This window comes from Girardinichthys multiradiatus, chromosome 14, assembly GCF_021462225.1.
Source record: "Girardinichthys multiradiatus isolate DD_20200921_A chromosome 14, DD_fGirMul_XY1, whole genome shotgun sequence".
Classification (NCBI taxonomy): Eukaryota; Metazoa; Chordata; class Actinopteri; order Cyprinodontiformes; family Goodeidae; genus Girardinichthys; species Girardinichthys multiradiatus.
The window spans coordinates 24,780,068-24,792,713 of NC_061807.1; the positions used below are offsets into that span (position 1 = coordinate 24,780,068).

The 12,646-nt window shown below is 36.1% G+C and overlaps 1 protein-coding gene across 1 annotated transcript in view; it reads left to right on the forward strand.

Annotated features, from left to right (window-relative positions):
- The window catches only part of LOC124880928 (phospholipid-transporting ATPase ABCA1-like), a 283,949-nt gene that overhangs the window by 78,617 nt on the left and 192,686 nt on the right, over positions 1–12,646 (forward strand). Inside the window, exon 15 of the mRNA XM_047386373.1 lies at positions 8,677–8,899. Within this exon, the coding sequence (XP_047242329.1) occupies positions 8,677–8,899 (223 nt within the window). The remainder of the gene's footprint in view (positions 1–8,676; positions 8,900–12,646) is intronic.

Sequence of the window (12,646 nt, forward strand, 5' to 3'; positions counted from 1 at the left end):
CTGGACACCTTTTTTTTTTTGTTTAGCTATTCTGATGTCAGTTTGTTGGAGTGTTTGAGATGAGATAATTGTGCTGTTGATGGCAGGGCTGGTCTGGGACCAGAAAATGGCCCTGGCATTTTTGGTCATGGCAGCCCACCATGATGAGTAATATAATATGCGGAGACACATGACATGCCATAAGATATATACGCACATTGTGTTGTTAAAAATAACAAATAACGCACAGTAGCCTACATGGAGGAAAATAACCTTGTTATAAATGTCCGACAGTGAGGCAAAATACCCATGTAACATGATGGCACGTTAAAGTAGGATAAAAAACAGAGTGTGTGAGAGAAAAAGAAATGTAGAGAACATCACATTACTTCACCTTTATTTACATCACCATTATTTAAATATTTATTGTTTTTTTTTGTTTTACAAATACCAGGACTGGCCCACCAGCCATTGCCTGCTACAATGTATATATATATATATATATATATATATATATATATATATATATATATATATATAACAGACTGATCAATGGCAGTGTGACCAGCAGCTCCTGTGGCAGGTTGTATTTCTTGAGTTGCTGTAGGAAATAATTTCTCTGCTGGGCCTTCTTTCAAATTGGGCCTATGTGTGAAGACCGTCTGAGGTCCCAAGAAAGTTTGGTTCTTATTCCATGGAAGTGATCCACAGTAGACAGGGTTGTTGAGGGTGGTGGGGAGAGGGAGTGTTCTTTCAGGAAGTCCACCGTCATCTCCACTGTCTTAAGTGGCTTGAGCTCCAGGTGGTTTTGACGGCGCGACTGGACCACCTGATCCACCTCCAGTCTGTATGCAGACTCGTCATTGCCCTTGATCTAATAATTGACAGACCAAATTTGCATGGGTCCCAGGAACTTCTGGGGAGATGAATCATGTTTTACTTCATGATGAGGTATGGATTGGTTGATTTTGAGATGTGGGCTGGATTAAAATGTTTTATTTCCTTGTTTAAGACTCCACAGTTTCTTTGCTGACTCTTCATCACTAATTTATGGAGAAATGGTTTATTTGAAGAGCTATAGGAATCCATCCTAGGACAAAAGATGAATAGTATGTTCATTAACGATGGCCTCTACCTTACCCATTTTAGAGCTTTATCCTTCAGAAGGTTATTTGGAGGATCTTAGTAGTGTCATCAGGGAATGAACAGGGCGAACGGCCAAAAACAACTGTGAAGTAGAGTAGAAAACACCAACGCTTACCAAGCTCCTGAGAAAGGCTCTGGAGTAGGGGCGATGGCATCCAGGAAGATGGGAGAGGCAGAAGTGCTTGTGGTAAAGAATAGCTGGATTGAAGTTAGAACAATTATTTTTAAGTTTTCAGCTCAGATCTTAAAACTGATGGGTAAGATGATCCAGAGATTGGGCAATTGATGTTTGTTGTTTGACCAGAGACTGGAGTATGGAATCAAGGTGACAAAAAATAACACTTTGTTTGTAGAGGGTAGTCCGTAATTGTGCTGCAGAGTCTCGATGGCCAGATTGTTTTGTCATGTTTGTTAATAACAAGATAACAACAAGACAATGTAGCTCTCTGGGGAAGAGAGACAACCAAGTTGAGTGTCTGAAGACCGGTAGTAGGGAGCCTGATTACCACTCACGTGATCAAAACAATCTGGCATCTGCCTCAGGGAACTTGCTCCTCTTTAAGCTCCTCCTGATTAGCCTTAATGATCACCAGCCAAAGAACCCACGTGCCAGTCACACACTGTAATGAGAGGAGGTAGGTGAGAACCTCAAACACACCAACCTTCATACAGCTTTGTGGATATGAGAGTGTCAGTTTCTTAAGTCAATACAATTTTATTTTCCTTTTTATTTTGGCCAAAAATAATGCAAGCAGTATATAATAAAAAAAAAAAAAAATTTATGAAAGTATTTCTGTAAACAAATAAACACTTTATTTGTCTGGATACATTTATATTTTAGGTAAGTATAACTGCAAATGCAACTTAGAATATGTCTATGACATTTAGAAAGACACACATTAAGAGCAACACAATAAAATTTTTCCTAATATATGATTCATGTCAGCTATAAAATAAACCCAAATAAGAAAATAAGGTCTATTCCCTTCAGTAAGCCCCTCATATCTTCCCAGCACTGAACCTAAATGGCATATTTTCTCAAAATGAGACAGCAAGCTTTTTTAAAGCATGCAAACCTCTGAGGAGAGTATGCTCTGCTCTATCTCGATTTATCCGTCTACCAGCTTCTCCAAATTTAGGCCAGCCTGCCAATGAAACCAGAGCCCCACAACACACGAGCTGCCTCGGGTTCTATTACTTAAGCACCTTTGATCGATCAGCAGATGTATAATTCACGAGAGTCTTGGTGGCAAGGTTGTCAGTGTCAGACACACTGTGCATGACTGATCCCTCCCCCCTCAGGGAGAGAACAGTCAGAGAAAGAGTTAACTCACACAGGACGTCAGTTGCTACAGCCTGTTAGGAACAGATAATACCCGAATTAGTATTCAGACTTTATGCACATCTTACTGGAGGCTTCGTATGTATAAGTTAGCTATCTGTGGCAGTGTATTGATTTAATTCATTCTTCAAAAAAACGATTTTATGTACGTAGGCTAGTGAAGGATTTTGGATTTAGTTGATATGGGTTTGAACTAAGTCAACTGATCCTTTTCCCTAATCTTCTGGGACTGCTTTAGAAAGGTGATCCAGTCTTTTAGGGTTGTGTATGTGTCCTAGAAAAAGATCTGTCTTTCTCCTATTCCTGTTCTCATGTAGCTGGACTGTTATTTCTTGCAGCTCACCATGTGTTTATTTTTTTTTTGTTTTGAAACATTTTTGCAAAAATAACACAACACTTTTATTGCTACTCCTGGTAAAAAAAAAAAAAAAAAAAAAAAAAAAAAGTCTTCTAATAGAAATCTAATTTTACTGTAGTAGCATAATCACACAATGAAAAATGCACAGCTCCACCCTTTAGTTTAAGTACTTTCATTCAGAAGAAAAATCAAATTTTACATCATAACTGGGAGTCTATAATGTATCAGCCTCAATGGAATAGAAGGACCCAATACAATAGGGTAATACTACTCCACTATGACCTTATAAAATATTTTTCACTGTAGCATACCATATTTGATCAACATATTTTTTTTTTGGGGAAAATGGTGGAAAATTCCTTGTGGATAGTGTATGTCCACCACTGCTATAGAACCGACATAACTTTGACTCAAATATTGCGCAATGACCCAATAATAATATTCTTGCTCTGATCTACACACTATGCACTGCACAAAAAGCATACGGCACTATCCGATGCGACGATATGTCCGTCTATGGAACATATACATATAAGATATGTGGAGATCCACATGCATTCATGAGGGATTCTGTTTTTGCGATATTCGGCCTACAAAAATATCAGAACATCCAGATACCCATCTGACTGGCATCCCAAAAATATAATTATTGGATCCCCCACAGTTCCTACTTTAGCATCTTCTGCTTATCGTGTTCATGGACTCTTAACCATACGTCACATATGCCCGCCGTCTATCTGCATACCTGGATACCCATCCGAGAGGAATACAGAAAATACATGCATTTGGCTACCTTGGATCTTTGTATCTTTGGCATATCATGTTCACAGATTCACAACCTCCCGTGACAGAGGCTGGGTATTTATGGATTTATATTGATTATTTTTATTATTTTTATTTAACAAAGTTGATAACCCCATGCCTGATGTATCAGATCTCTGCATTGTGAAATATGGCTGTTAGGTCTTCATGTTAAAGTATAAACCATCTTAAATGTCTTTCAGATCTTAAATTAGACATTTCAAGATCACCCAGTCAGCTTTCTACATCACTATCGGAATTATGAAAGTCTTAAATCTTGATTTCTGTACCATTATCATGTTGAACAAATCACTAACTGGACTAACAAAAACATTACCAAAATTATCATTTCTATGAGCATTTTGGAAATATCAGTATTATGAAATGAACAGTTTATAAACTCTTTGTAGTACATTAGATGTTTTGCATCTACATAACTGCACATATGAATGAAATATTAAGCATAAAAACAGAACGAGAATTTTTGAAGATAATTTTTATTAACAAGATACTCTGTGATATTTCAAATGTTGTTGATGTCTCTTTGAGGCTGCCTCCTGCAGCATCTGTCACTGGGCACTCTGCAGTGAACCATTCTTTTTGTAGCCCATAAGTTTGTGCTAGCACCTATCTAAAATGTTAAAGTTTAATTGCCCTCCATTCAGCTGTCTGCACTGACTCACCTTGACATGCTGGGTGCTTGAAATGTAAATGTAAAATTAATGGATTGAATAATTAGGCTAATATTTACCTGTCCACTTGGGGCACTCAAGGAGTATTGGAATTTAGTTCCCATATCATTAGTTGATCCTTAGATATGAAAAAATAAAAATACAAGACTGTGGCATCACGGCAATAGGTACGTTGCTCCCTACTGATGCAACAGAACACTGTGAAATATTTATCCCGTTGTGTAGTTTTCAGAACAGGAAGCCATTAAAGTAAGGCTGATACTTTAAATGTGTGGCAGGACTTGATATTGCCCAAAACTGCCTCATTTCCTTGCAAATAGAGTGGTGGGTAAATGCTTTTATAACATCTATGGTGTGACAGTGACAGGAGATTTTTTTTCTAAATTCATTGATTTGTTTCTTATTTTCTTATTTATATTGTTTTTTATTTACATGTTTTGTTACAGGCATCTATCTAAAACTGGACTTCACAACCGAAAACATGAAGCATGTGGACTTTTCTGACACTATTAGATATAAATATGGACTTGTTAATATTCAAACCAAATCTATTTGATTTATTCTTACAAAAAAACTATTTGTTTGACAAAATTTCTGTACACTACTAAAACAGATCAAACCAAGACATAAAGAATTATAAAATAATAAATAAAATCAAAAGCAATAAAAGCGGAAATACAAAATACCGCAAAGAATGAATTTCATAGAGGTATGAAGGAATAAAACAATTGAGTCATTTAAAAGCCAAGAGGAGGATTTTAGAATCTATTTTTGGCTCACAGGCAGCCAATTGCCAATTTTAATAATAATAATAATAATGATTTTAATACAGTGTTCAGTATGGTTAATACAAGTTTTTTTTTCTTTTCAACCTCTTGTTGCTTGCCTTATTACTGTGATAAAAAAAAATAAGAAAATACAATCAACGTTAAGAACTAACAAAAAAAGTAACTTAATTATTTCTAACTTTATATGGAATTTTTTGATCCCACAATAATTATACCTTAAAATAATACCTAATGCAGCTCATACCTATTCGTTTGGAGGGCTATATCTCAGTCTGATGCGCTGAATAAAAGTGACCCTTCCTCCTTACCCTTGATCACAAAATGGCTCTGATCAAATGGAAGTGTGATATATTCTCATATTTCCACGTGATCAGAGCACCTAGAAAGGCTTACACAAAAACCAATGCTTGCTGTTTTGCTGGGTATAAATATAAATGCCAGTTTCTCTTTGCTGCTCTTAAAAAAAGACAGATGACTATTCACTTTCAGCATATTGGGTATTTTTCCTAACAAGAAAGGAAATGGCAACAAAAAATGGCTTCTTACCTAATCTTACCCATATCTATAGTCGGAGAAATGTAAAAGAAAAAAAATAGTTTAAAACAACAGGAACTGTGACAAACAAGGCTAGATGAGTACACCACGTACACTAAGGTGGATAGTAAGGAAAGCAAACCAAAATCTCACCATTATCTGTAAAAAAGTACTTTAGACAAAGGATTTGAAGGATTCTTCATAAAATGAAGGAGATTATGGAGAACTCTGAGCATCCTCTTCATGAGACTGTCCTACAACAACAGAGTCTTCAGTCAGAGGCTTCTTCAGATCTGCTGTAAGACAGACCACTACAGGAGATCCCTCCTGCCCACGGCAGCATCTACAATGACTCCTTGAAGAAACCTGCATAATATAAGCTACATTTAATTTCCTTTTGGGAGTAAAACATTTCACATTTTTTAATTGAATTGAGAAATCTTCACAAGGCATGCCAATAGTGTGGAGGGGCTGTGAGAGACATTGTAAATTTCACAGTAAAAACTCTTTAAAAGGTAATTACAGGGATGATACATGGTAGTTTGGGCTAAACTGAAAAAGCAAAATGAATTAAAGATGCAAAATAGCACCTCTTTCAAAATAAAAAAAATTATTTATGAGTGAACTAATCTCTCATGGCAAGAATCCAGAAGGATTTGTCCAGAATTATAATGGAACTTAATTTCTGCACATATTCTAGAGATACGCTTTCATCAGTTGTTTACCAGTGTTTTCTTGATAGAAAGGCGCTGTTCCTCCAGTGGCAGTAGATTCTCTATGCTTCATTCATCCTTCCATTTGTGCTGAACAGTGCTTTGCTTGCATTACATCTCCGGTGTTTATGGATATGCAGGCATTAATGTTGAACACTCTGTCAAAGCATATTTGATATCTCTCCTTCACTGTCTCATAATTCAAAGGAAGCACTTTATTATATTGGCAGCATAGGAGATATTGACATGGCATTTTGGTGGCATTATGAAGCCAGTTTAATATCATCTTACTGTGTTGTAACAGCATCAAATCATACATCATCTCAGGCCTGAGCTGAAGCACTAAATGCTCGATTGAGCTGATGCACCAACTTTTAAAAGGGTAGCTCAGTGTAAAACTGATAACACCTCTAAGGCGTAGAGTCCGTGAAAGCAACATAGATTGTCTTGTTTGTTCTTTGGGACTTTCATTATCTGCAAAATACACTTTATGTTTTTTAATGTAAGAAATAAAGCCAGACTTTGGAAAAGGCTGCCTTTGTGGATTTAACATTTGCTTTACATCAGTTTTGCTACACCGAGCTTTGCACACCTGAAGTTAATCGTGCTTTATAACAGAGTCTCATTAACTTACATAAATTGTATCTCTAACTATCAATGTAGTTGAAATTGGGTGCATAACCTTTGTTTTTTTACTGTGTAAAATAAATTCAAACACATTATTCCCTGGTTTAGGTCAGTTTTAGTCAGCAAACTAATTCCTGCTTACTAAATGGCAGAATAAGGGGAGTTTTGTATTACTTTCTCAAAAGTTGAAAGGTTACATTAAGTACTGTGCCTTTACACAGTTTGTGAAAGCCCAGCTGATGGTATCATGATGTTGTACGATTCTGATAGGTCAATTGCCAACATTTGATTAAACTTGATGAAAGCTGTGGAAGTATTTGAAGGCAGTATAATGCAAGTGTAAACAGTATCAGAATGTTCAGCCATCATTCTACTCAGGAAGGAGACGACGTCTGTGTCCCAGAGATGAACAAGTTTTGCTATAAAATGTGTGTCAACTCCAGAACACTACCAAAAGCCCGTGAAAAGATACATGCACATGCTGGTCAGAGAATGCCATTTTCCACAGTTAAATGAGTCTTGTACTGTAGGCTAAACAAAGAAGAAATTTCACAAAACATAAACTGAAGCTCAAAGGCAACTTTATTTGATTTAGTATTGTAAACAAATTTCATCCTATTTTCAGTTGTGATATTGCAGAAATGAAATCAGTGTGCAGTGTTTATCTGAGTATAAAAAAAGTGTGTAATTAGTGGTAATTATAATGATATGTATAGTTTTATACTGTACTGGCAGATAGAGACAACACTAATTTTCATTAAAAAAGTGGTACCAAAAAGTATTTCTGACAGAAAGTTGCTCCCTCTGCATGAGGCAAAGTTCAGTTTGTTTGCATAAAAAAGTCAGTTGTTCAAAATGTCTCCAAATTTGCCACTAGAACTACAAAATGTCGCCAAGCCAGATGGAGAATCGAGTTTAAAATGTATTTTTTGAAAATAGTCATTAATGTTATTCCAATATTATTAAAAGCACTTGAAAAATCTTGGACCTGCACATTATTTTAACATAGAGAGGTCTGCTCACAGCTCTGCTAGTAAAGAACTGGACTTGTAATGTAAAGTTTCTTGAGTTTTGGACCAGAGTTGTAAACTGAAGATGTTTAAAAAATATGCACTAATAAACCCAATATGTACAGAATTTTGCTTATTAACCATTTAGACATTTATTACACATTTTCAATAAAAAACTTGCTCACTGGGATTGAAACAACATCTTAAAACGCAAGACTTCTTAAGACTATGCACAAATGGGTCTTTCAAACACTTCAGGAAACTGTTGTGAGAAGCTTGTGGAAGGAAACCAAAATATTTGGAATTTAAAAGGCAATGCTACAGAATACATAGGAAATGTATGTAAACTCTTCATTTAGCAAATGGTAATGTTACCATTGGTAATCCTAATTGACTTAAAACAGGAAAAGTTTAGTCTGATTTAATGTCAGTGAGAAAACAATTGTCTTTTAATTTAGTGTATATGAAAATAAGGCTTCTTCTGTAATTTTCTTTCTTGTATAGCTTTATTTTGAATGCTAGTTTGATTGTGTCATCAAAAGACTTACGAATATAAGCACCCACTAACTTCATAAATATACATTCTAAGCATCTGTTTGGCAATCAAATTCCCTGTTTAGCCATGGTGAATCCTCTTTGTGAACATGCACTTCTGATATTATTTGGTTGCTTTCCTTAATGCCCAGCTTCATCCAGAGTATTGGAACCATTCTGCCCATGTTCCTGGTGCTGGCCTTCATGTACTCTGTGTGCATGACCATCAAAAGCCTGGTGCTGGAGAAGGAGCTGCGGCTCAAGGAGGTGCTGCGAGCTGTTGGTGTTCAAAATGGCGCCCTCTGGTCTGCCAGGTTCACAGAGAACATTGTTCTGCTCATAGTCCCATGTGTGCTCATAAGTGTCATGGTCAAGGTCAGTAGAACAGGGTTGCTCAATGGAAAGTATCAAAACGCAAAGCATGACATGTGAAGGTAATCTATGAAGTTTTTCAGAGCATGCTTAAAGCTCATCAAACAGGGAGTTTAGCACCTGGAAACAATGTTTCCTACAAATGAATCTGACAAAGGTAATTCAGGACGAATAGCTGTTTATGCTTTGTGTTTTGATTCTTTGTCTTTGTTAATCATAACTAATTCACACAGAATCAGATCATTATCTGCCATTCTTCAAATCAGTCTTCTCTGTCTAATTAATTAAGCATGCAACCAAAACTGCACTTGTGTTTTGTAATCAGAGGATGTAGTTTTAATTGCTCCACTTTTCTCAATCGGGATGTGAATGGTCGGTGCTACATGTTTTTGTGATTGCACTCAAAATTAATTATCTTTCAGCGCCGGAAGGTTCTATAGTATTTTATATCATGTTAAAGGTAATTTGCTTTGTAATAGTCATAAAGTGGGAGGAACAGAGGGCTCATTTTTAATGAAAAGAAGTAGATGGGCTGAAAAAAAAACTTTTTGGAAGGTTGACATGGTTGAAAAATCTGTCACCTTTTATTTTCTGGATTAATTATTTTACACACTTAGCATAAAACCAATAAGAAAAAGAAGAGAAAAAAGCTTAGATGTGCAACCTCTATGCCCTCATTTCTTCATTCCTGATGTAACTTAAAGCTAAATCATTCTGAATGAATATATGTAAAGGATGGCTTCAAAAGAAAAAGTTAAAATAACTACGTAAATATAGAGATAATTTGCCAACTGTAAGAAAAATTGTGCCCCCCTTTTAGAGAGCCTTTCTTTATATCAAATGTAAAGTCCTAAATCATATGAAACTAATTATTCTGGATTTATATTGAACATTTTTAAGTTCTCCTGAAATTGTGTTAATACACTATTGATATTAGTTTTAGTTTAGTTCTTTAGCTATTGTCTGCACACTGGCTAGATTTTTGGTTTATGGTTTATGTGCTGATTTTGCTTTCGTTGCACATGTTGGTGTTATTTATCTGTTCCAATAACATCCGCTAAAGAACTAATAAGGAATTAACCGCAAGCTGTTCTTATGTTAAAGAAACCATGTCTTTAGAGATCCACACCGTGAAGCAGCATTTCAATTGAACCCCTTTAGATGTTGCACATCCTTCAAAAACTCCTTCTTTCGAAAGGACATTTAATGAAATAAAAGTGATGGTTATTGTGGATGAGTGTAATCAATTTGAGCAGTTTAATTGGAAAATGTGGATGATAAATAAGAAACCGATACTCGAACAGCTGGGTTAAATGTAATTTCCCATCAGCCTAATGCGTTTGCAAGCTCTCAACAGTTTGTAAACATTAATAACAATAAATTGAGTTAGTTGCCTGCTGCGTATGAGCTAGAGAGGAGGCTGTGCATTCAGATCACAGGCCCATTCTAAATGATAATTTCACAGCCATTTTCAGCACATTAATAATAATGGTGTATCAAATGGTAATTATCAAAGGCTGTATCTGGATTAGGTCTGACAACAAACAGTTTTGTCACCTGCACCTGGGTCCATTGCCATTGTGCACTTGTTTTCTCCTCCATTATAGCAGAGATGATGCTTTTACTGTTTGGCACACAGATGGATTTATTTGCACTGTTCTCACACATGGCTCCTACATTGGTTCAGCTCAGTGAAGGAGGTGTTTGATGAAATTTCCTAATGCATCTCTCATTTTTAACAAAACAGAACCACCTTCATGATATATTCTCACATTTCCACTTGATCATAAATATTTTACTCCATTAATTGCCTTCTAAATCAACGGATTTGTCACTAAAGTGTGTAATATCAGTACTGTGTACCAACCAATTGAAGAACTAAGGAGATTCTTCTACTCCTAGTTCAGTTACCCCTTACAAGAGCTACATGTGCCCCTTCCACTGGCCAAAATGTGCAGCCTTTAATGGAAAACTTCAAGACACCTCAATTACACGCTGTGTGGGAAGCAGCACACTTGATGCAAGCTTCAAAGAAAAGAGGAACTTTGTGTGACATTTGTGTGATAGACCTCCTCACAACACCAGAGCCACAGGTCTAACAAGTTATCAGTCTCCGCCACTGACCTTTCTAAACCAGACACTTCTCCGAATGCAAGTCCAAACTTGGCCAAATGTAATTTACCTTCAAAGAAATGCCATTTTTCATTTCACCATTTCACCTTTCTGTCAGCCACTACACAGGAGGTTGACTATGAAGCTAATTGTTAAATTAATGTCTTGTTTAAATGCAGGATCCTGATGAGTGATGTGGGTGATACAGGTGCTAGGTTTCATTTACCCTGCTTGTCAAATTAGGATTTGGGAATGATGTCACCCTCGGCTTACCTGTGTTACACCAACAAACTGGAAAACCCTTTGGTATTTACTGGTTATTGAGCTTAATTGCTAGGTTAACAACTAATAGTAATACACACTGATGACACTGTTTTTTTTTTGTTTTTTTTTTACTACAGCATTTTATGCATTTAGATGCTGTAGTTACTGATGCTGTAGTTTACTAAGACTCCTTTCACACACTGGATCAAGCCCACCCCATAATATCCATGTCTTTCACACCCATTGTAATGTTTCCTGGTGGCAGCAGATTAGTAAAACCCCCCTCCTATGTCAAGATGTATATATATATATATATATATATATATATATATATATATATATATATATATATATATATATATATATATATATATATATATATATATATATATATATATATATATATATGCACAGAAGAGTTCATATATTTAAAGACCACTTTTTCAACCAATCATGTACAGTTTTTTTTTTGTTAGTACTGCAAATGTTAAATGCAACAAATACATTTTGTTGTTGAACTACAGCCTAAAGGACCAACAAAATTCCTTATTCTCAAAGCAACAAGCCAATATGTAAAATATGGCGGTATGGGTGCCTCTCGCCAGCACCCATACCCCTAATCCACAGAGACCCTAACCTGAACAATCTCGATAATCAAAGAGTTTATTATTGGTTTAGAAATTATGGATTGTTTCTTTCAGGTGCTTGTTGAGATCCTTTTGGTTGCAGCAGAGGATGCTGCACTGTCAACAGGCCCACTTTGGTCATGATGAGGTTCTAGTCTGGGCAGGAGGTCAAAATTCCCCACTTTAGATCCTCTGATGACCAAAGCAATAGAGTGAATATGTCCCATGTAGGCTGTTTTCTCTTCCAAATTCATCTTTTCCTTCAGGGTTAAGTTATGCTTTCACCATAATAATTAACTACCACCACCTAAGTACAGATGTTTTCTGTATTCTCAAACTCCCATACTCCATGATATGCAATAGCCAGTGTACTGTTATCTTTGTGTATGCCAGGAGACCTTCATAACCTTAGAGAGACCATCCAAAGACTGGTTAATTTTTAACGTTGTTTTGTAGTCTTGGTCTGTTATGAAAGGGGCCTGCTAGTGGTTTAAAAGACTTTGTGTTTAATTGATTTACTTTTACTCAGCATTCAGCTGTTAACACTTTAATGTTAGAGGCAGCCAGGTCTATTTTTTAGGATTGGATTCAGAAAGATTGGAATGCCAAATATTTGACTTTTTTTTAACATGGAAGAAAATAAATTTACACTCCTGAGTTCCAGTAAAATGCATCAATAGGTAACTTATTGCAGTAGATTAGTGATTCTACTAAAAGCTTTTATGAAGGCTGTTGTTCTCAAGACTGC